The following is a 25,587-nucleotide window of genomic DNA, read 5'->3' as shown; positions in this document are numbered from 1 at the left end:
GGACTGTTGTCAGGAATAAACAGAGTCGATCCACCTAAGTCCTTAGCATCGTGGCCAGGTTCCTAGCAAATGCTCAATAATGTTCAGTTATTTATTAGTAGTATGATTATTTCTATGAATTCTATGAATTAGATCAGTAATTCTATGAATTAGAATGTCTCTCCAATCTTTTGTAATGGCAGTCCACAGATATCAGATGCAGTCAAACCTCCAGAGTACCAAACTTAAGTCTATGTGCTTCCATGGAACTAAAGATACAGATGAACCTGCAGTTGGAGTACAGCAGTGTGTCAGCCTGGTACCCTTCTTACCAAAAAGACCAACTTGTGGGTAAAGAAGCAAAGGTTCCATGTGGCCAGATGGGTTTACATTGCCAGGCCTGAATGCCAGCTGCTGCTTCAGGAAATTCTAGGAGGCAAGAAATTCTTGTCCAACAAGAAGTTCTCTTTCTATAAAAAGGCAACAGAATGGAAAGGGCAAACAACTTTGCACGTCCCCCCAAAAGTACCCAACTTTGAGGGAAGGTCACATGTGGTGGCTTTGAGCCCAGAAATGTTTGTTTGAGTACAGAAACAAAATGATACTTCCCCCATGTTGTCAAGGGTCAGCTGGAGGGAGGTTTTGTTCCTTCCTCTCCTTCTCAAAGAGCTTCAGGAACACATATTCCTGTTTCAAGAGCTCCGAGGACAGTCTTGGATTGCCATGAACTTACCATGTATGTGTGGATCAGTCACTTCTGACTTGGCCTCAGTTTCTCCATCTGGTAAAATGAAGATGTTGGATTACATGACATCTAACATACTTTCTAGCTCTGACAATCAATTACTCATTGATTTCAGTCATGGTAAGAATTGGAAATTCATCCTCTGGCATATAAATCAAACCATTAAAGGAACCAGGGGCTCGTTCTGCAGGCTAAAAAGGACAGCTAGCAATGAGGTTCTTCACTGATCCACAGACATGCTGTGAAGGCTGGCGAGCCCTTGCATGGACGACTGTGTGTGTATCCAAGTGGTGGCAGGGCTAGCTAGTATTTTTGCCTGCCTAGCTTTCTTGTCCCTCTCTTCTAGAATAGAATCCATTTTTCCTTGTTGGAAACTGCTCCCCCCACCCCCACCAGTGAGGCTGTCAACCATATGGCCTTGAAAAAGGTAATTGTGTGTGTGATCCAAAAAAGAACCACCAAGTGTCCCTTTAGGGGACAGATGTAGATGTGGCTCAGAGAGATAAAGTCTCTCCTCTAAAAATCAAAAGTACTCAAAGCTGTTGGAAGTCATCTTTACAACCAAGTGGAGAGAGCTTACCAGAGTCCAAAGCCAACCCAATAGAAAGTGCAGAGGGAAACAGGGAGAGAAGGAGGGGAAAGGAAGAAGAAGGGGAGAGGGAGGGAGAGACAAGGAAAGGGAGAAAAAGGGAAGAGACAAAAGTTGGGAAGGAGGAAGAGAGGGAGGGATCAGGAGAGACAAAGGAAGAGACTGAGAGAGTGAGAAAGAGAAAGGTAAAAAGAGAAAGGAAAGAAGAAAGGAAGAAGGGAGACAATGCCAGTAACTTAAATTTCCTAATTTGAACTTCTGATTCTCTAATTTGAACCCCTAGATCCAGATGTACATAAAGGAAGACTTACGTCTTCGCCTTTCCAGTTAAATGAGCCAATAACTTTCCTTTTTACTTAAGTCCATAGGGTTCTTCAAATGGGGATCCATGACCCTCAAAATGTTAGAAACTGCACAATTGGAGCATTTATTAGAAATAGAATGAACTCACTTCAGAAAGAAACGAGGTTTATTTGATGAATATAAATAAGGCGATCAGCACAAAGTACTTCTCATACACATGATAACAAATTTATGAACTGTACATACCTTGTACATTGTTCTACTAGACACGAGGTTACAATGACTGGCTAATACATGCCCACTGGTAGTTTCCAGGGTTCCTTAGTTTTATTTATTTATTTTTCATATCGATGTCCATAATCACATGGTCAATATCACAACCCACATGCCACTCACTTGAAGAAATATTACAAGAAGCACTATCAAACAAGGGTCTCGGGGAATTAGATACACTGACCCTCGGCAGCATTCAATCGCCACTCTACACAAAAACATTGCAGATAGAGCTTATGTCAACACATTTGAGGTCTCGTCATAAACACTGTTTAAAAAGTAAATTGAAACCCACTTTCAAATGAAAGTTGACACGCTGTTAACGTGCATACTGGATACACAAAAATCATTACATACAAAATTGAGACTGTACATCGAAATCAAATGGGGTATAAAGTACAAGCCTGCTTTTGCACAAAGTAAGACCAACTTCTCCTAAATGTTAGCCCAAACTTCTTTTTTCAACTACGTTATGATTAGAAGGAAACCTGCTAAAGTTTGCGCAAAGGAAATAGCTTCCCAACATCACAGTGTTTGTTGTAAACCCAGAGACTATTCTTAATATGTGAAAAAGGGATATTTTTGGTAACCTCCAAACATCAGAGAATATTACATGAAATGGGAAAGGTTGTTATGTTAGAGAGAATTTAATTTTTAAGGGACTAAATGATATGCCCTCATAAAGGTAAGATCAGTAATACTTTTAACCAACGAAAGTTGGGCAGAAAATGATCCCTCCAAACAAGAGCTGTGACAAAATTGGCACATACATAGAAATAGCTAGCTATACATGGGTTGGTTGTTTTTTTCTGTTTCAAGGACCCTATTTTCCCTACTGGATTTCCTACTTCCTACTTCAAGTATTCAGTTGCAGAGTTCAGGTCAAGACCTGGTTGTAGGAGGCAGTGAGAACCACTTCTTTGAGGACATCCAAACTGTTCACTGGGACACATTTGTGGCCTGGGTTTTCAGTGCAACATTGTGTCAAAATGTGCTAAATAAGCTTGCAAAGAACTCTGCTTACTTCTCTAACCAAGACCTAGATCCCTCTGATAGTTAAAGGACAAACTTTTAAAACATGAATGCATTTGGATTGTTTACGCAACACGTAAGCATTACATAGTTTGTTATACTTACTGATGACAAGAACAAAGCCAGAAGCAAGAAACCTGCTTGAGTATCTTAACCGTGAATGCACCAAGAAAGAATGGTGCAACTCAGGGACGGTTTCATCTTCCCCGACAAATAAGGTGTTTGTCTTTTAAATATCTCTATGGCTCACAAGAGAGGTCCAGAGTTAATTGCACCAACATTTAAAAAGGTAATAATAATGCCTAAATTCAATGCAAGACTTCAGGGACATCTGTTTAGAATCCTTTCCACAGCAGCAAAGAAAGACAACTATATTTATTAAGGCCACTCATGCTTAAATTCACTGTTTGTCCTTTAAAAATGCAGGTTTTCATCTCCCACTTGCATACACGTGGAAGGGTTTCTTCCATTGACAAGAAAATGGAGCAATACAAGAGTTGCACATGTTTGCCAGACTCAGTCATGAGTTTTATGAAGTTATAACAATTTTAATTGTTTCTTAATATTCAGAGGAAGCAGTAGGAGTTTAATTCTCCTTAGTACCATATCACTGTATGTAAAAGACCTCAAAATTTGGTCTTTTTCCCTGGCATGTGCTTTAAATAATAACTGTATCCACATACATGTTGTGTAGAGCTATATACAGAGACACAGCTTTTGTGATTTTTCCTCATTCATCAATGTTTTCATGTTTGATGCTGAAAATGCTTTGGAATTCATGTTGCAGACACATTTTCTTTAAAAAAAAAAAAAAGAGAGAGAAATGACCCTTCATTTACAGAAAATCTAAGCTTACACTGTTTGCACAGCATTTGGATCTTGAAATGTGAATGAGTCCCAGCTTCTTCATGGAGACCTGCATGTACCAGGATGGTAAGAGTCTGAGGCTTGGTGGCATCCCCGCCGTGGGGATGTGCGGAACACAGGGACTAGAGATATGCAGGTGCCTCAGGCTTTTGCCACTCTCCAGTACATGACCGGGTAGATAAAATTATGAATGATCAATTTAGATGTGCCACGCATTGTCAGAGACACACACCATGTTCTCATAAGGCGATTTCTTGGCAAGTATTAGTGGTTTAAAAAATTGATTTCATTTCCAACCTGGCCCAGAGGTAACTACTGGTTACACCCTCAAAATGCGGTTCTTCAAACAACAGATTAAAGAAATAGAGGAGGGTAAAGGCTCGCAATTTTTGGTGTTTTTTGTTTCTTCGTCAAACACTCCATGCATCACGGTATACAAACACTGCCAACACCACTCACTCACAGCGAATTTATACTTTTTGATAATCTAATGCATTAGGAATGACCAATTAGACTGAACCAGCAGGATACTGGAGATGAGGCTAGTTGTCCAACAGAAGCTGAATCCACAGATAAAATCCCATGGAGTTCAAATTTATCCAATGATGTTTAAGTAACATAAACAAAATGTTATCAAAAAATGACATTCAGCAAAGATGATTACATTCAAAATGCCTGCATCCTGACAAAAATGGAGGATCTGTCACTTTTCTCCTCCTCTGCATTCTTCCTTTCCATCATATCCAAATCCATGAGAAATGACATGAGGTGATGAAGGAAATATCAAGTAGAACAGAATCACGCTCAATAATGTAAGTGAAAACTCCCCTTCAGTTCTGATGAGCCGCTCCAGGTGGTGGTGGACAGTGATGTGAGCCGCACTGCAATAGATTATCAGAATATTGCTGCAGAGCTGCATGTTCCCTTTATTCAGCCCTTCTGATAGCTGCAACAAGAAAGCACACAATTTAGCAGGGGAAGAAACTGGCAACAATATCTGAGATAATCCTGGCAGAAAGTTTCCCACTCTTCACCCCTACACCAGCCTCTCCACCACTCTCAATGGTTGGGGTTGGGTGGGAGTGGGGAGGGGGTAAGGGGAAGAAACACAGAGGAAGGACAAAGGAAACAGAAAGATAAACTATGTCCTGCAAGTGCATCTGAGAAGAGGCCTCTTTCAAAATATGTCACGTATGTGCATAAATGTCTCTTGATATACAAAAAAGGAAATTGAAGGGAAATATGCCAAAATGTTCCAGTGATTATTTCCACATAATTGGACTATATGTTAACTTTTATTCTCTCTACGCTTTTCTACAATGATGATGTTTTTAAAATTATTTTTTAACTTGATTTTATGGCGATTAAAGAATTAAAGACGGTTAAGATATCAGAGAACTTAGCATGCACTTAAAAACCAACCAAACATGAATGTGACAGTCATCCATTTGTCTATTTACTGCCCTGGGGATCAGGTATCCAGAAGCACCCCAAGGTTTCTCACTGTCCCAGTGAGGGGCCCAGAGTGTGGATACAACTGCATCCTGGGAAGCAATAATGCAATGGGTGAGAAGGGGGATCCCTCCGACACTACTGCTTCAGATGAGGACTTTCTTCCCTGCTGATGCTCAATTTTGTGTGCCTGTGCCATTATCATTCACATATGGCCTGTGAGTGCTTCAGGGTTTCCAGCCACATGAGCTCAGCTATCTGGGAAATACGGCAGGGAGAGGAAAGATCAAACATACACACACACACACTCGTGTACACACAAGTCACCTTGTATATATATCCTGAGCTGTCTCATTTGGTGGTTGATATGCAGCATTTTTCGAGTCACGCCGACTAACAAGAATGCCAAAGATCCCAGTGTCTGCACAGGTAGGCAGCTATTTCAAGCCATCGTTAAGTAGTGCAAATGAAATATGTGGCTTGGATGAACTCTGCTAATTCATACTCTGAGGACTTTGGCGTAACCCTTCTGGTTAAGAAACTTGAATCGGGGCAAAAAAATGACTTTTGCAGAGCCAGAAAGTTAGGGAGTTCCTAGAGCAGATCATATTACTCATTCTGGCACATAAACTCTCTGCAAACTTTGTATGAAAATTGTAAGTCAGAGCACGCTTTCTGTTTCATGAGCTGTGCATAGCTCTAATTCTTTTGTGCATTAAGCATTTCTTAATCATCCTTTTAAAGGGCTGACCAATATATTAAAAGGCCACATGATTAAAAGGTAAAGAGAAAGCCTAAGTAATATTAAAATGCACCAGTCTTTTTTGTTTTGTTTTGTTTTACAGATGGGGAAATGAGTGAAAAATAATTACAGTGAATGCCCGATGTCCTTGATGTTTTTCCAAGATAAAGCAGCAAAGAACAATCATTTATTCAGTTGTGAGAAAGATTTCCAGTTGGGCAACAGGTCAACAAGGCAGAATACAATGCCCCACAATTGCAGCAAACTGCTTTTGGGTAAGGTTTATGCTGGAGACAAGAGAATTCTCAAAAAGTGTAGCCATTCTTTCAATCAAACAATCCATTCACCAGGAGGCCTAAATGGCTTTAAGGAAAAAAAGAAAAACAACAAGGAAACCTCAGGTGACACCGCCAGCATTTAGAAATGCAGATGATCCCTTGTGGGGGGGCAAAGAAGCATATGCTTTAAAAAAAAAAATAAAAAACGAATCCTGACTTCCAGCAATGAGCCAATCTGGGCTGCCACCCACTGTGAGATGATCCCTGGCCAGTCCTCCCTCACCTGGACAGTCACAGCGGCCCTTATCCTTCTCTAGCTTCCTCTTACAGCACCCAACTCTATGCTTTCAATGCAGCAGCCAACAACAGCGCCATTTCAATGGTGACATCCACTCCATAGTGCATTCCCATTTGCAGTTTACAACCCCTGTTTACAACCCTGTTTATAATCCCATTGCCCTGAGAATGCAGGACTGATGGACTCCTGGCCATACTGGCAAGGCCCCATCTGGCCTCTCTCTCTGCAGTCCTGTACTTACCCCTGACATTCCACTCTTTATGTTCCACTGAAGCTGAGCTTGCTTCTGCAGCCCTAAAAATTTATTTTCTCCCCATCTCACAAGCGTGTCTTTCTATCTAATATGCATTTACACCAGCTCTTTATCTGATCGATCCCTGTTTATTCTTCAGTTTCAGCTTGGATGTCATGTCTTCCCAAGAAGCCTTTCTTGACCCTCTCGGATGTGATATAGAGTGGGAAGTCTAACATATACTGCAGGGTCCCCTTCCGATGAATTGTCTAGACTTGTACATCCAATAGAGCGTGTGTGTGTGTATATATATATCTATTATTTTAAGGCAGGGTCTTGCTCTGTCACCCAGGCTGGAGTGCAGTAGGGTGATCATGGCTCACAGCAGCCTCAACCTCCTGGAATCAAGCAATCCTCCTAGCTCAGCCCCTCAAGGAGCTAGGACTACAGGCACGTGCCACCATGTCTGGCTAATTTTTGTATTTTTTTACAGAGATGAGTTCTCACTATGTTGCCCAGGCTCATCTCAAACTCTTGGGCTCAAGTGATCCACCTGCTCAGTCTCCGAAAGTGCTGGGATTACAGGAATGAGCCACTAAACCCAGCCTACCAGTTTAGAGAGTACCTCAGGTAGGCAGAATCCTTAAATCTACTCCTTATCCAAGATTCCCTATCCTAATCCCTGGCACAGGGAGTGAGAACGTTTCAGATCACGTTTACTATAAAGTTACCTTACAGATGTAGTTGCTAATCAGTTGACTTCAAATTAGTCTAAAGGGAGATTATCAACTAAGCGAGGTGGCACATGTCTGTAATCCCAGCACTTTGTGAGGCTGAGGTGGGTGGATCTTTTGAGCCCAGAAATTGGAGACCAACCTGGGCAACATGGCAAAAACCCGTCTCCACAAAAAAAGTTAAAAATTAGCTGGGTGTAGTGGATGCACCTGTGGTCCCAGCTACTTGAGAGGCTGAGGTGGGAGGATCAACTGAACTGGGGAGGTTGAGGCTGCAGTAAGCTGTGATTGTGCCACTCCAGCCTGGGTGACAGAGTGAGACCTTGTCTAAAATAAAAAATTAATTTTTTTTAAAAAGGGTGGATCTGAGTGGACCTAATTTAATGACAGAAGCCTTTTAATAGCAGAGACTTTTATTTGCTGTAGCAGAAGAGAAAGTTAGGGAAATCTGAAACCAGAGGGATTGGCTGTGCTGTGATGGAGGGAGCCAGGGGCAAGGACCTGAGAGCTTCCTATAGGATGTGAGAATGGCACCCAGGTGACTGTCAGCAAGGGAACAGGGACCACAGACCTACAACCACGAGGAAATGAATTCTGCCAAAAACCCGAAGGAGCTTGAAGGCGGATGCTTCCTGGAGCCTTCAGATTAAAGTCCAGCTAAGTCCACCTTGACTTTGGCTTTATGAGATCCTAAGCAGAGAACCCAGTTGAGCCCATCTGGACTTCTGACCTACGCACAAAACTGTAAGCTAATAAATGGGTGCTATTTTCACCACCATATTTATGGTAATTTGCTATGTAGCCATAGAAGACTAATACAGCACCTCTCTGGGTCAGGCAATGTGCTTGGTGCCAGGAATATAATAGTGAGAAAAACAGACAAGGTCCATGCTTTCATGGAGCCTGTATTCTTGGGAGGAAGACAGAAACAAATAGACACACAGATCAATAAATGAATGAGAATGTAAACATTTGCACCATGAAGAAAAGGAACGGGGAACTGTGATAGGGATGCCTAAGATTTTATTAAGTGACTGATGACAATTATGATGTCAATCTCTTTATTTTCTTTTGATAGGAAAAGATGTCCGTCCACAACTTTTCAGTGGAAAAAGCAGATTACCATTTCATATGCATAGCTCCATCTCATTTCTGCGTCAACATGCACATAAACAAACATTTGCAAGTATATACATTAGAATGTTACTAATATTTATCTCTGGGTGGTGTTTTTAAAATTTTCCCCTGTATTTAATTTTTATTTATTTATTTTTTTTGAGATGGAGTCTCTCTCTGTTGTCCAGGCTGGAGTGCAGTGGCGCAATCTTGGCTCACTGCAACCTCTGTCTCCCTGGTTCAAGCGATTCTCCTGCCTCAGCCTCCCAAGTAGCTGGGACTACAGGCATGAGCCACGGCGCCCAGCCGTTAAAATTTTCTCCTTAAGACTTTTTTTTTTTTTTTGCGCTTTTTGGATTTTTTTAAACCTAAGAACATATAAATAGTATCATACTAAAATATAAAGCTATTTTCTTTGTGGGGAGAAACCAGTATTGGGTGGGACTGCTGCTCTTGACTTGGTTCTAGGTGGGGGCGTGTGAGGGGCGGGGTGGGTGACTGAGCACAGCAGTAAGATTCCGCCCCAGGACAAACACCCCAGGGAGAGCAGGCTATAAACGTGTGGTGTCTCACAAATGTTCCTTCAGACTGTTTTTCTTTGGAATAAAGACACCTGCCCGATTATGGCTTTCTTCTCCTGCCCTTTCAGTAGTGATTTGCAGAAACAGGCTGGGAGAAAGGGGTCTTTGGTAAACACGGAGGGGTTAAAGGGGAAACTGTTTAATAACAGTAGTAAAACGCAGGCTATTTTTGACATCTGGGTTAATGTCCATTATGTTCCATGTGCTTTCCAAATGTGTGCAGTGTGCCCCCAGGTACAAAAACAGACACCCATTCACGACGGCTTCAGATGCCCCTAACACGCTGCAAGTGGTGCCCACATAAAAGGCAAGCCCCTGATAGACTAATTAACAACGGCTGGAGGAGAAGAGCTGCTCCTTCTGGGGGCAGCGGGCATCCTGCACAACAGCTCCATGAAGCCACTCCGCTCACAGGAAAACCCAATAGAGTCGTTTCTGCTAAAAAAAAAAAAAAAAAAAAAAAAAAAAAACCTATAACTACATCTGTGTTATTACTTAACATCTTTAAAAACGGGGTGGAATGGGTTTCCCGTTTTCCTCATGAAGATTTATTTATTATTGTTGTGATCAAAGTGGCAACAAATTATGTTAAATCATTTAATTTTCTTGATAGAAGCAACCACCTTGAAACCATAATTCAAAAATATGAGTGGAGAGCAACATTTTACCTCGAGAGTGGACTCCTACAGCTCCACGGGGCAATAAAATGTAACACTTCAGAACCCAAAGGGCTGGGGGCTGGGATGGGGGTGGGCCGGGGCCAGCCCTGTGCTCAAAATTGCACACTGCTGTTAGGGATGACTGGGAGGAGGCAATGGAGGGACTCGGTATTTCATCTTTGGTTTCTGTGCACGGGGTATAACTCACCCATAATGTTTTAAATGAAGGGATTCAAACGAATATAGGTTATGTACATCAAAATGGCAGCACAGACTGCTATGTCTCTGTAGGATTTATTTTTGTCGTTATTATTGTGGTCAGAATTACTAACAGCTACCATTTGGTGCATGCTATCTGCCACCATCCTCTGTGTTTTGCATTAATTATCTAAAACCAGCTTGATAGCACTGAGGTACTGATGCAGTTGGTTAATAGCCCCTCATGCAGATGAGGAAACGAAAGCTTAGAAGAACTGAATGCTTTTGGTAAAATTCCCCAGCTCCCTGGGGCCTCATTCGAATCCAGCTCTTTTGGATTCCAGTGACCATTCTCTCCAGAGACCATTGCCTCCTTGAGGCAAGCATTTCCTAAACCTGTCTTTTGTGTCCTACTTTTCCCATTTTTGTAATCTCTCCACAATACCTGTGATATGTAACTAATATATTTTTTTAAATTATCTAAAAACTGGCCGGGTGCAGTGGCTCACACCTGTAACCTCAGCACTTTGGGAGGCCGAGGTGGGCGGATCACTTGAGGCCAGGAGTTCAAGACCAGCCTAGCCAACATGGCGAAACCCCACCTCCACTAAAAATACAAAAATTAGCCAGGCGTAATGGCAGGCACCTGTAATCCCAGCTACTGGGGAAGCTGACACAGGAGAATCGCTTGAACCAGGGAGGTGGAGGTGGAGGTTGCAGTGAGCCAAGATTGTGCCACTACACTCCAGCCTGGGTGACAGAGTAAGACTCTGTCTCAAAAAAAAAAAATTATCAAAAACCTAAATGTTTCCTTTTTAAATAAATATTTATTTTGCTACCATAATAGAACCATTATCTGTCTAATATGCACTATGATAATTGCATGGCTATTAAAGTAAAAGTGCTTGTTCACAGAACACCTAAAACTATCTTCTGGATATGCTCTCCCTGCCTTCAATCAGCCTTGCCTGCAAGACTGTTCCCAGTGCCCAGCCATGGCCTTCTCCCCACTGGCAGAACCAGGCATGAGTCGGCTGGCTGGTCTTGCATATACTCTGGCCACCAGCCAGCCCCAGCACCACCCTAGTCTACATTTTGGGCTTCTGTCTTCTCAAAGGCAGAAAGCAGTGAAATAAAAAATCAGATATCTGCCATTTAACACAAGCATTAGGTACTCTATGTACTTTTTAAAGCATTGGTTGAGTAGAAATGTGTTTGATTGTTTTTCCTCAAAAGAATACCTTCTTTAACCGGAGAGACTGCCCATGGCCAAAGGTCTTTGTCACTCTACTCCAAGGTTTCTCCCTCTCGGTACTGTGGCCATGTGGGGCTGGATGATTCTTTGCTGTGGGGGCTGCCCTGTGCATGGTAGGATGTTTAGCAGCATCCCAAGCCACTGCCCACTAGATGCCAGTAGCACTGCCCCTCTCCCAGTCATGCAATCAAAAATGTTTCCGGACATGGCCAAATATCCCTGGGGGATAAAATTGCCCCACTTGACAACCACTGGCCTAATCGATTGTTATTGTACACAATTGGTTGACTGTGCTGTTTTAAGCAGTGATACGTTGGTAGATATGTACAGTATCTACCAACCTATATAAGATATGAACACTTTTGGAGAAATAAAGATTAATTTCTAAGCTGCTTTCCTATTATTTCAGAAACAGCTGCATAGATTTAAAAGTCCTGTGGAAATAGGTAGGTACAACCTCAGTAATAAAAATAATGAAAATGTACAACTTTTCTGACATAAAAATAGAAATGCTACAATCCTGAGATAGCGAGACACCTAAGACACTTGCTGAGTTAAGTGAAAAGGTGAAATCTAGTTTAAATTTATAGCATTCCTTCAGTGTCCCTCTAGGAGTTTGGCATTTTGCCAGGCTTCCTTGTTAAAAATTTGTTAAACGTGTTTGGCATTAATGCAAACACAAAGTGGTCATTTGTTACAAATTCTATTGGAATGCATTCATTTAAGGCAATGAAGTAGTTACTAGAAAAGAAAAAAAAAAGTTCATTAAGTACATTTTAAAAATACAGTGATGTATGCAGTGTGTAACTGTGGCGCCCTGGTGGCTATATAAATCGCTGACAGAATAACCACACATTGTGTTTAGTTTGAAATTGGAATCTTTTAAACATAACTGATAGAACAAAAACTGGTTTTGTTTGTTGTCAAAACTAATGATAGTCTTTCTTTTCTGAACTGGTTAAAATAACCAAAGGTTTGGAATACAATTTCTAACATCTCAAATCAGTGCAACATACATGTTAAAAGAATGCTTTGGGAATCTTTGCGGGTGCTACTACTGACATCAGAGATGGGGGCTGATCCAACAAACAGAACACCTGCACTCTGGAAAGAGGGGGATGTCCGAGCCATCCCGGAGAACCCCACTTGTGTAGCGCCAGTACCTCTGCTCTCTGAGCTGCCTGAGGTTATTAGGTTACCTGCAGAGGGAAAACCGTGGCTTTCATCACAGAGACAATGGAATCCTATGAACAAATATCCTAAGCCTGTGTCTAGAACTCCCACCCCCTGTCCTGCCCTAAACTGCTCACACAAAGGAATTATTGCTGAATAATAGTGATTCCTTAGCTTGCTGAAGAAACAGTTCTGAAGCTCAGCTCCATAAGAAAGGGGATACTTGACATCATCTGACATGTAGCCCTGCCACATGGCTCGCTGTGGATGTTAATGTGGAATACCTCATCTCAGGGCCTATTGATGCCGGCTGAAAGTCATTGTTAAAGGTGAATGAAAAAACTCACCATTTCCAAGAAATATTCAGAAATGATTTACTACTTTCTTTCTCCCTTTCTCTCTCACACACTGACATATTTAATACTTAGTACCATGAAAGTGTCCAGATAATAGAATCCCAGTGGTCCTGAGACCCTGGGACCAGATCAAATTCTCATGGCTCCCAAACTTCCTTAGATTGATCTCTTCTGCCATCTGGGTTTGATATTATCTACGCTGCCCTTGAAGCAGATGGATCCAGGATCTCTTGGTCCCAATCTCTAGAAACATTCTCCTAGTTAAGAGTAAATTTAGGCTGGGCATCATGGTTCATGCCTGTAATCCCAGAGCTTTGGGAGGCTGAGGTGGGTGGATTGCTTGCCCAGGAGTTTGAAACCAGCCTGGGAAACATGACAAAACCTCATCTTTACAAGAAATACAAAAAATTACCCGGGTGTGGTGGCAGGTGCCTGTAGTCCCAGCTACTTGGTAGGCTAAGGTGGGAGGATTGATTGAGCCCAGGAGGCCAAGGCTGCAGTGACCATGATTATGCCACTGCACTCCAGCCTGGGTGATAGAGTGAGACCCAGTCTCCAAAGAAAAAAAAAGGATAAAATTAGACAAAACCTTGCACCCTGTATGTGGCCTGGAAAAGTTTACCATACCCTTCACAAATGCCAAACAGGCTCAAGAAACAAAAAGTCAGCCGGGTGCAGTGGCACACACCTGTAATCTTAGCACTTTGGGAGGGCAAGGCAGACAGATGGTCTGAGAGCCTGGCCAACATGGCAAAACCCTGTCTCTACTAAAAATAAACAAATTAGCCAGGCGTGGTGGCAGGCGCCCGTAATCCCAGCTACTCAGGAGGGTGAGGCACGAGAATTGAGAATTGTTTGAACCCAGGAGGCCGAGGTTGCAGTGAGCCGAGATTGTGCCACTGCACTCCAGCCTGGGAGACAGTGAGACTCTGTCTCAAAAAAAAAAAAAAAAAAAAAAAAAATCTAAGAACAGAGAGAAAATACTTATCTGCAGAAGCAACAAGAACACATGATAGGAAAGGGAGAAACACACCTTGAATACTGTGGAACACATCTTGGTTTTGTGTGGCCTAAAGTTCATACTATTTTAGAGGCCTTCTTTCAGAAAAAGAATACATAAATAATTGACTATTTCAAGCTTGATAAAAATATATGGCCTTGTGAACACTTCACTGGGGCACCTCCCAGGGCCTTGGAAAAGTCAGCATACCTGAGGTGCTCCAAACGTAAGCTCCACTATCTTCATGATCATAAGCCCTGTTATCTTATTTTTGAGATGGCACTTTCAAATTCCAATGAAAATAAAGAAAAAGCCCCTTACTGAAAAGAATTTGGTTTTAAGATGAGCCTGCCATAGCATATAGAAGTCACAGGAAGACATCTCCCTAAACTGGATGCTAAGAAAGCCGTCATGTTCGGCAAAGAGATGCCCCCTCCTAGAAAAGGAGCCAGAAAGGCATTCTGGAGAATTTGAAACATGAAGGAACGATTTGATATCTCAAGTTTACTGACCAGAAGTGGCTCCAATGACAAGTGTTTACAACAGGATCTTCATAGAGCCAATAATGGCAATTAGTCTCCAGGATTTGAAGGCGCCCTTCCCGCCTCACTGAGGTGGAATGCCATTTACTCTTGGGCTGGTGACTAATTAGGGGTCTGGTTTGAAGATCAAGGTTTTGCGATTCCTGCGTCTTAATAACATGGTTTGCCTGTCGGCCACCTGGGTCCAGGCGAGACCTCCCTTTCCCCCTCCCCAAACAGCAAGCACTGCCTTAGGCCACAGCAAGTGTGGGCAGGAAACCACAGATCCAGCCTTTTAAGCAATTTAACCTCTTCACCGCCAAGATCCTACAACCCAGTGCTTGATTCAGCTGTGCAAAAATGGAAGCATTTGACCTTGTTTCTCAGGCAGGGCTGAAGGCTTGCCTGTGGTGCAAAGAAACCACCTTGGAGCTGAAATGCTATGCAGCATACTTTCTTGGAGAAGAAGAGAGAGAGGAAGACTCCACTTTTCCAGTGAGTAGCTCATCAAGAGGCTCTCTGCATTTGCTTCAGGCTGGGCCATTTCCAGAATGCCTAATAGAAGTGACTGGCAAAAGAAGGGGGTAGGCAGAGCCCTGATGTAACTGCTCATGAGACCAAAGAGGCTGAGGTGCCTGCGTCTTCAGACATCTTGCCAGGACCCCGTGGCCTTGCTATGTGAGGCTGGTCTGGGGCTACACTTTCTAAGACATGGTGAGGGAGAGGCCAAAACAGCAGGAAAAGTAAGCTGCAAAGAATTAAGCTTGTAACAACTTGGGCAAAGCACAAACAGTGACTGAGGTTGGTCCTTTGGCTGTTGACACACGCTGGCCTGGGTCGGTTGTGGTCACTAAACCCATTAGCGTTCCAATGTGGCAACAGCTAATGCCGCAAGTTCAATGTGTTTTTGTTTAATTTCTAAATGCTGGGTGCATGCCTGCAAGGATGGCCTGCTGAAGACAGACAACCCCACTGCCATAAACACAGTCATCATTGTCAGTGATCTGAAATTCATTTTTTAAACTATTTATTTCTTGGCAGATAGGGGCTAAATGGAGTTTTGCATTTCATGAACTGTTTTTTAACTTCAACTTGCTACACACTTCTTTGTGTTTTCTAAGCAACCACCAATTCAGAGTTTCCCCGCAACAAAAGGAAATAGCCTTCTCTGGGGGGAGGGGACCATCTTTGGTAGGGGAGAAGGGAAAAGGGAAACATAAACACAAGCCAGCAACCAGCTGGGTGAAGTCAGGCCTTTTAACGATATGCTGCCTCTCTGGGCCCTAATCCTCACCTGCAAACAAAGGAACAAGGAAGAATGCTACCTCATTTTGGTCTGCAGAGTTCAAAGTGAAGTGGGTTCTTAAATGAGATACAAAGGCAAATTCAGTCTGGATTTTATATTGTCTTCAATCTTTGTTTATGAAAACTACAGGAATCCTTCCTTCCTTTCTCCTTTCCTTCCCACCCTCCCTCCAACCGTTCTTCTCTTCAACAACTATTTTTTAGCATTTACCAGGAACCATGCTAAGTACTAAGGCCATGTGGCTGAACAAGACAGTCACTACCTCTGACTTCATGGAATGCACCTCTCATAAGCATGCCAAACATTATATTCAACAAATCATTCAACAGAACACGTGACTATTTAAAGTCATGCTAAGTAAAAAAGATGAGAATGGCCTGCCAACATTCACTGAACACAGACACTAGTTTTACAACATCCAGTCCTTATACTCTGAAGAGGTTGTCATTATTAACCCATCATACAGCTCCAGAAACAGGTGCAGAGTGGTTACACATGTCCTAGTGTGAAAGAGTCACACCACTGCCCTACCACCTATTAATCCCATAGCTAGTAGGTGGTGAGGCAGTGGTGTGACACTTGCATGATAGGACGTCAAATACCCAGCTTACAGGAGCACACTGGGACCCTGACTTGGTCTGACAGGAAGGTTGGAAAGACTTTCCAGGGAAGTCACATCTCCTGTGGTGTATGCACACATACTGGAAGAGAAGGACTTCTTATTTTGTACCGCAGTAACTGACAAGTAACTGTGGATTTTCATGCATTCCTAGGGTTTTGCCCAGACTCTGTGCTTTCAAATTGATTTTCAGTCATTAATTTTTGTTTCCCAACACAAGCTCACCTACAGCCTCCTTCAAAAGCCTCCACTTTAGATGATCAAGCCACAGGCATCCTCCTTCCCCTCCATGAGTTTGCATTATGGTCTTCTGGCTTCATGGTATTTGAGATGATTAATCACTTTTAAATATGAAAAAAATTAACATGTCCAAAGCATTCTTCCTGACTGTCAAATGTTTTGCCTTAACAAAGATCCAGAATGTCTCTCTTTCCCCGTCACACCAAAGCAATACATTTTCTCTTGGAAATTCAACTGCATAAATCCCATTCAGAAACCTCAAGCAATATATCTTGACATCTTAATTTCATTTAGGAGGAATGCAATGATTGATCATTTATCATTCTGAAATTGAGTGAACTATTGCGAGGATTCCAATCTATTGCTTCTATGAAACTGATGGGATATTCACATGTCTTCTGGCTGCATAAGGGCTTTGGGGTCCAAGTTGTCTTTGGAAGAGTGGGGATGCTAAAAAGATTATTGAGGAAAGGTATGCCTTTACAGGCAAAGTATACTTCCAAGGCTTGACTTCCTCCAAATTAGAGCCTCCCCCAGCGATGGCCAGGATGTGTGGTGCTCAGTTACTCCCCCTCCTCTATCTCCATACACAGAATCTTGCCTTCCTGCCCTTTTCCTTTCATAGGTAACACTTTGAAACGACTGGGGAAAACTTCACATGAAATCCATCGATACTGGTAAAACTTGCCTTCTAATCTGTAAGGTTTCTATTTAATCTAAAGCTGTTTTGTCCAACAATTTTTACTGCAGTATAAACAAAATGGCACCTTTCTGGGACACCTGGGCCAGGCCATTGGCATTGTAGCTGACATTCTGGTTCCCACATCATATAACGTCTTTATGTTGAGTAGAATTGCTTGGTCAGCAGGAGAACCGGCTGGGGTGCTACAGAGTAAGGTTTTTGGAGTGTCTACAGTGTCACTGCTCTTGTGCTATGTGTGGGGGTAGGGGCAGGACTATCAAAGGAACAAATAACAAGGTTCTCAAATCCAGGGATGTGTTTGATAATGCTAGGTCCCAAGTGAGTATCCATTATGTATTTTCCATGGTGTAGGTTTTGAGAAACAGACAGAATGGGATGCCTCCAGAATTGTAATCAATCCCTGCAAATGCACACATGCACAGCATTTGCTCAGGAGGTCCCTTGCCCAACAGACCACCTTAAAGAGAAACAATAACATTCCCCTCCAAAGAATGAGGAGTTTGAGAAAAGCAAGCAGAGGTTATTTCAGTGGGAATCTGAGGCCAGTCACATTTGCACAGTGCCAAAAAGCAGACATGCTCTCTGGTTTGAACTTATATTTAAATCCCATGCCAAAGCCTGCCCTTGTAGGTCTGCATGAAGCACAAGGGCCCAGGGCTGAAACCCTTGGTCTCCCATCTCCAGCTGCCACTCAGGGATATAAGTGAACTCTGTAATTGTCTCCACGTGTAACTGGGAGAGCTGTAACAATGGGCCTCTAAGATGGGCCCATTCTCCCATCTGTTATGGGGCTTCCAGCTATCATACATGTTTCCAACTTAGATGTAGAGGTACCCTGAGAGGGAATTTCTGTGCTGCTTTTGTCGCTGGTCACTTTGAAGATTAAAGAGAGGAAAATGTGTTTTCATAATATGTGAACTGGCTGGAAGTTTCCCTATTAAATCCCAAAGTCCTGGCAGGCAGGGGTCAGGCTTAACTCCTCTAAGACTGGGTTGGCATCCAGGACTGAAGGCTAGGAAATGCCTTTGGGCAGAGCAGACCTGGGCCAGAGACCAAGGGGCTGGGGCATGACAAAGTGGTCACCTGAGGCATGATGCCAGTGGGTTCTGGGGGGCACCCTTGAAGCCACTGCCAAAGCCCAATGCAGCAGGACTGCAGAGTCCCCTGGAAGACCCATGGATATACCAGTGATCTCAGCTTTGCTACGGAGAACTTGCTTGGAAGCTAGTCCCTTGAGTGATACTGCAAAGCTCTACAGAGATGTATGAAATTCCTGATCAGGGGTGCCAATCCACGAACAGAGATTCCTACTGCTGGAGGAGGCACATGGCTGGGTCTTCCTTCAGAGCTTTTGCATAGATGCCCTCTCACTTGGGCACTTTCCCCATCATCCTTTATCCGGCTGCCTTCTGCTTATACTTGGATGTCAGCTTCAATACCACTTCTTCAGGGGAGCCTTCCTGACTTCCGTTCCTGGTCCAATTCCTCTTGCCAAACACTGTCTTGACAATTTCTCCCCCCTCTCCCCATATGCACTCCTGCTTCTGGGCAACTTGGCATCAGACATTTGTGTTAGGATCTGATTAATGCCTGACTGCATCCTAGGCTGCCTTCATGAGGACAGGCTGTGTGTGTCTTGCTCACTGAAGTGTTTCTTGTGTTCCTGCCACACAGTGGGCATGCAATAAATACTGAAGTAGATGAAGAAGAGAGCTAAGTTCATTGATGGTAAAACACATTTATCAAATGCTGACTATGTGCCAGGAACAGCCCCAAATGCTTCTGCAGCAGTGATTTTCAACCTCAGCACTACTGACATTTTGGACTAGATAATTTGTTGCTGCCATAAGCACTAAACGTGAGAGCCCGAGACAGGGCCTAACAGGAGCTTCATATGTGTGGACTACCTATTACTCCTTCCCCTTTCTATTTTGCTGACTTCAGGTAAGTCACTTAACCTCTCTGAGCCTCAGTTTTCTCATCTGCAAAGTGAAGATAGTAACTCTAACCTCTCCAGGTGGTTAAGAACATAAAACAAAATGAACTCTGCCTATAAAGTGCCTTACTAATGGCTGGCATATAACAGGAGTGCAATGAGAAGTAGTCCTTTTTATCTCCCCCTGTATACTAGCCCATATACAGCAGAGAGCTGGGCAATAGGACCAGCTTGATCCTGAGTGCAGAAATAACCAGAGTGGGGTGTTCATGCCCAGGTCATCTTCATGAAAAGATGTGTGCACAGTAAAGAGAGAACACATGACTGGGGCCAGGAAGCAACCGTGGTAGAAGGAACCCCACGCTTCCCCCAAACTGCAAATTCCCTGCCTCCAACCTGGGGCACCTCTGGCAGCCAGCCACGTTGGCAGCCCATACTTTCTCTTGGGCTCTTCCTGTTGGCATAGCCCACCCTGTTTTACAAAGCTCCAGTGGTTTTTTTTTTGTTTTTTTTTTCATGGCTCCAGCTGTTAGATAAACTTTCAAGGATATTTCTGTGGCAGGTACAAACCTGGACAGGAAGCCTTGGGAAGAAATCCTAAATTAATTATATGTCAACATTTAAGCCACAAGAAGGAGCAGTTGTCATAAATTTTTGGAAGGTTAAAATCCAATTTTAGTTGTAAATGTGAGCAAGCTCACTGACTCACTTGTGAACGGGTGCCAACAAAATGATATATTTTACATTCTTTCACAGCTTGTTTTGGCTAAACACAATGAAAAAAGAGAGAGAGAGAGGAATTACAGTTTTTATTCTTCAGTGGGCTGAGGTGTTCAATCATACACAAAAGCTACATGTGCCAAAGCAGAAGAAATTAGCTGAGTTTATCCATATTTTTGGGTGCCTTCCACCTTTATAGAGAAAGGAAATGGAGCTGAAAACTCAAAAGACGGCCACAGGTACCACAGTTGGTCATTGTTAGTGCTGATGGCCCAAGGCTGGACATTCCTGATGACAAATCAAGACTCCTCCAGGAACTACCCTCATGGTTTATCCTCAGTCCTGACCAAACCCTGGCACACTAACAATTTCTAAAGCATCATTTCTCTGAGTATTGGCTTGGTTTTGAATGCAATGGTAGGGTGTCATGAGCAGAAAGGCAGAAGAATTCCTTTAATTTTCACAAAATTAGGAAGGTGGTTGGGATACAGTTATAATTTTTGCTTATTTTCTCATTCATTCATGCATTCATTCAGTTCTTCAATTCAACAAGCAATCATTTTTGCCAGCCATGGGCCAGGACTGGGGATTTGAGGGGGAGTAGGACATAAACCCTAATCTGGGAGACTTGCAGCCAGGTCAGGGGCACAGATGGGTAAGAAGACAACTGAAATACAATGTGATGTGTGAGTTCATGGGGGCCCAGGACACCCCGAGACACCTCGTATGGTGTCAGGGAGGGCCAGCAAACATTCCTCATAGAAGATGACTTCCAGGTTGAGATGTGAGGGGTGGTGAGTAGGAGCTACCCAGTGGAAGAGGGAAGAGAGGAACTATCTGAGCAGAGAGCAGCATGTGGTAAGGCCTGAAATAGAGCCAGGCCAAAGCTGACCCAGTGAACCTCAAGTACCAAGGACACAACATGGAATGGGAAGGGGGGAGTAGCAGAGTCAGGGCAGGGATGCAAGCAAGGCCAGGCCATGTGGGACTTTATGGCTACATTAAAGAGACTAGATGCTGCCTTCAGGCAGTGGGACACCATGGAAGGTGAGTGACCTGGCCATATGTGTGACTTCAGGGCAAAGTGGAAGCTGGGTGGAGGCAGCTGGGGACTACATAACCTTTCCTTGAGGGAAGAAAATTCCTTGGGTGGTGTCAGTTGAACTCTGTCCCCTAAAAAGATATTTTCAGATCCTAACCCCTAGTAACTGTGAATGTGACCTTGTTTGGAAATAGGGTCTTTGCAGATATATTTGAATTAAGATAAGGTTATAATGAATTAGGGTAGGCCTTAATCCAATGACTGGTGTTCTTAGAAGAGGAAAAATTGGACACAGAGACACAGAATACATACAGGGAGAAGGCCATGGGGTGATGGAAGCAGAGGGTGGAGCAATGCATCTATAAACCAAGGAATGTCAAGGGTACCAGCAACCACCAGAAGCTCGGAAGCGGCAAGGAAGGGTCTCCCCTAGAGGCTTCGAAGAGGGAATGGCCCTGCCAGCACCTTGATTTTGGACTTCTGGCCTCCAGAACCATGAGAGAATAAATTTCTGTTGTTTTAAGCCAACCAGTTTGTGGTACTTTGTTACAGAACCCCTAGGAAACTAATACAGGAGTTATGGTGGAGTTTTGCTGCACTGCTCCCAACAAAACTGAAACTCCAGGCAGCCTTGGTGCTGAGACCATGGGGGTCCATTTGGGAGAGGATCATCTGAGATCCAAGAAGCATCTCCTCTTGCTTCTGTCTCCCTTTGACCTGGTTGAGCAACTTGTGCTCAAAGGCCCACATCGTGGCTCTCCCAAGGGTGGCCGTCCGTGAGAGAGTTAGCACCAAAAGTCAATATTTGTCCACAGACAACCGTTGTGTTTGCACTATGAAAGCCCCAGCAGGTTTTCTCAGAGATTTCAATTGGCCATGAGGTAACTCTGTCCCAAGGAAACTCCTGAAGATGAGCCAGGAGGGACAAAAGTCCCAAACAGTAGGCTCTGGCAGGCAGCATCACAGGAAGCACGAGGGGACTCGTCCCCGGGCCAGGGTCTTCACAGGGCCTTGGTGCACAATCGCTGTGCTTGTGCTGCTGCTGGGGTTGGACTTCCTCATGCAGCTCAGCCAAAGCCTCCTGGCCCTCCCTTGGTGCTGATCAGCTGTTCCCAGCTGGAAGCAGCAATGTCATCCTCTTCCCAGGACTCCAGCTGACACAGCTGATGGGTCTGCAGGCCAGCAGGAGCACACGTGTCTCCACACCTCCTTTGGGAGGAAGAGATGTCCTGGCCACCCCAGTTCTGGCCTGGATGGGGGCAGGAGAGTCAGGAAGCATCTGCATGGCTATTCAGTGCCTAGCACAGTGCCTGGCACTAGGAGGTTCTTAATAAATGAATCAGTGAATGAATGAAGACCTTGGGCTCTTTAATCCAACTGAATTTGAGTCCAGTCGTGGCTTAGCCCATGATTAGCTGTGCAACCTTGAACAAGAAACTGTACTTTTCTGGGCCTCCGCTGCCGCATCTGTCAGACGGAGAGAGTAAAAATATCTACCGCATAGAGGTGTTGAGAAAAATAGCATAGACCATACATGTTAGTGCTTAGTGGGGTGCCTCACAGTCTTAAGGGCTCAATAAATATTAGTCAATATGACTATCATTTTTATCATGGAGTTGTATGCCAGTGTAAAAGAAGTGTTCATATTTGCCAGCTCTAGACTTGGGGGAAAAGGATGAGAGAAGAGAACGTAGCGAAATCCTCTTAAGACTCCAGTTCACAAACCCTTTGCTGTTACCTTGATCTCAACTGACCGTCATAACAACTCTGTGACATAGGGCAAGGGTTGTCATCTCCACTTCTGATAAGAGAATCTGAAGTTCAGGGCAATTAAGTAACTTAGGCAAACACTTTTCAGTGATAAGTAGCAGAGCAAAACCCCAACCCAGAAGTCTTCCCATGACATCACAACAGAGTACAGAGGCATGCCATACTCCTCCTGGAATGAATGAATGAGAAACTCAATTGCAAAATGATTCTCAGGTATAGGTGGGAAAGAAAATAAGAGCTAAAAACTATAGGATGGAAGCATCAGAGACTTAGGCACTGCTTCCTGCGTGGGTTTGGGCAGTCAACTCCCCTTTTCCGACCTCTGTCTCTCAATCTCTTCTAGTTCTCAAATCCTAGGAGGAGGCAATAGGGTAGAGTCAGGGTAGAGTCAGAGGCCACTCCTCAGCTGTGATTTAATGTCCTGAGCCTCAGTTTCCTTACCTGTCCAATAAAGATGGTAACACCCCACAGGCTTCCTTGGAGGATCGGGGTAATATGTACATGAAAGGGCTTCATAAGCAGCACTGATATTAAAAAGGATGAAGCAAAATATGATGGCAGATTGGAAAAAAGAACCGGAAGGAAATGGTCCAAGATAAAAATGCATTAATATTAACCAACAGGTTCCTTTAGAACAACAAAGCAATGAAACAATAATTTTAGAGAAACAAAACCCTGCCTAGGAACAGCCTGCCAGAGGGAGCGGAAATGAAGGCACAACCAAGTGGCCCTTGGCTTACCTATCTGGAAAATAACAAGATGAAAAAGATTCTTTGTAAACCAATATTTGTAAAAGCCCCACTGGGCTTTCTGCCTGCACAGACTGCCTATTATCTTGGCAAAGGATGAAAACAAGTGAATTCTTATTTAAAATGAGTATGAAGCAAATTCAGGTAAACGTTATCAGCATCATCATGAGCTGCCATTCACTGAATACCTACTATGTGCTGGGCACTGAGCCAGGAACTGTGCATAGATACTTTGACAAAAAAAAAAAAATTTAGCACTCTCACAAGGCAGGCATAATATTCAATCATTCATATATTCATAAATGTTCATGTTTGTTCAACAGATATTTCTTGAGCATCCATTGTGTGCAGGTATGGTACTGTCTGGTACAGACACAAGGATAAACAAGGTCTAGTCCTTTTCTGTAAGACAAGTCATTTCTGACTTGTTGAGATTATTATTTATTTAAGAATTCCTTGTGGGGGTCTGCTCTATGAATTACAGGATGTTTAGCAACATCCCTGGCCTCCACCCGCTCAGATGCCAGTAGTACCCTAGTATGATAATGAAAAATGTCTCCAGACCTTGCCAAATGTCCCTGGGGGTGGGGAGGGATATGGGGATGGGGTTGCTCCCATTTGAGAACTGCTGACTTAGATCTTAATTTCCACATCTTTTAAGATGAAGAGAGTGAATCTCAGAGAGGCTAAATCCAAGGTTGCAATCAAGTATGGGATTCTGCCATACAAAGCAGAAACCAGAGCTGACCTTTGAAGTTGATAGGGTTTTGCTTCTGCATGTTGAGTTCTAGGAGATGGGAGTCCCCAGGCCATAGCCCTGGGATTCTGCCTCATTTACTATCAATGCATATCCACCCTTCAAGTCTACCTTTGGATTCTTTTTTTCTCTCCAAATCTGCCAAATCTTAACCATCATAAACATTTAATTATTGAAAGTTGAAGGAAACTCTAGCTAATCCACATTCTGAACCCAAGACATCCCTGCATATTGCTATGAGTGTGAGTCAATTTTCCAGTGAGCTCCTGGATTGACTATGGAGCACAGTTCATGTTTTGACTCCTAAACAGTAAGTCAGTGAGGGTGTACAGAAACTCTTAGAGGAAAGAGAACTGGGATTATTACATTCCCAAAATATCTTGGAATTTTTAAACTTCAAAGTTGTATTGCAGTTCCAAGAGTAGCCTAACCTTTACAAAGGTTACTTTGCAAATATACGCAAGATAAAGAATTCCCTGGAAGAATGTCCACCAGGATCCTAAGCCAACATTTATATGTAATTTATAATCGCCCTGAAAAAAATGGGTTCCTCTTTCAAGGAGCTCACATTACCCTTGGTCTGACATTGTGCAAAGGAGTGACAGGTGCTATTTACGTGAATAATCACCACAATCAGCCACACTTAAGAACAAACCAGAGACGTGCTCTTCAGGGGGAGAAACTGCTGCATCACACAGTCAACTACTGCTCCCCCAAATGGTGCCCAGGCCACTGGCTGCTATTGATCAAATGCAGAAGACACAGGAGAAGTAATATGGTTGACTACTGTGATTCAAGTACTCTGGCTTGGGAGACCTGAGTTCTAGTCCCAATATTGCCATTAACTCATTGTATGATCTGGAAGACTTTTTCTTCACTGGGCCTCAGTTTCCCCATTTTCAAGATTAGGTCATTGGTCTAGATGGAATAAAGGCTCCTCTTTATTCTCCTCCTAAAGCAAGAGGAATAAAGGATTCCTCTTTGGAGATGATGTCACTGGTAGCAGTGATATCTCACAGTAGGCATTTCATGAATGAATGAATCAACAAATGAGTGGAGTTTTCCTGCAACTGCAATGCTGAGCTGCCTCTGCCATCTTATTTAATTCAAAACCAAGGATACCTTACTCTGGGGAATAAATGCTGTATAGGTTTATGAAAACCATGCTGTGGACCAGGGATTGGTAAGACAGCAAAGGGCCAGACAGTAAATGTGCTAGGCTTTGCAGGTCTTATGATCCTGTCACAGCTACTCAATTCTGCAATCGTGGCAGGAAAGCAGTCACAGACAATAAGTACATGAATGGGTGTGGCTGTGATCCAGTAAAACAAAAATAGGAGGCAGGCTGGATTTGGCCTTGGG

The 25,587-nt window shown here is 43.4% G+C and overlaps 1 protein-coding gene across 13 annotated transcripts in view; it reads right to left on the bottom strand.

Moving 5' to 3' along the window:
- Window positions 1-1,755: 1,755 nt before the first annotated feature.
- Window positions 1,756-25,587, bottom strand: part of ERC2 (ELKS/RAB6-interacting/CAST family member 2) — a 969,867-nt gene continuing 946,035 nt past the window's right edge. For 6 of the 13 annotated variants that reach the window (XM_054552033.2, XM_054552036.2, XM_054552037.2 and 3 more), the window contains one exon: window positions 1,756-4,734. In XM_054552033.2, the coding sequence (XP_054408008.1) occupies window positions 4,492-4,734 (243 nt within the window). In that variant the 3' untranslated portion in view covers window positions 1,756-4,491. The remainder of the gene's footprint in view (window positions 4,735-25,587) is intronic. The other 7 variants (XM_054552034.2, XM_054552040.2, XM_054552046.2 and 4 more) reach the window with 3 other exon arrangements.

Source organism: Pongo abelii, chromosome 2 (assembly GCF_028885655.2).
Source record: "Pongo abelii isolate AG06213 chromosome 2, NHGRI_mPonAbe1-v2.0_pri, whole genome shotgun sequence".
NCBI lineage: Eukaryota > Metazoa > Chordata > Mammalia > Primates > Hominidae > Pongo > Pongo abelii.
The sequence above is the reverse complement of the archived record's forward strand: the minus strand, read 5'-3'. Positions and strand labels throughout refer to the sequence as shown.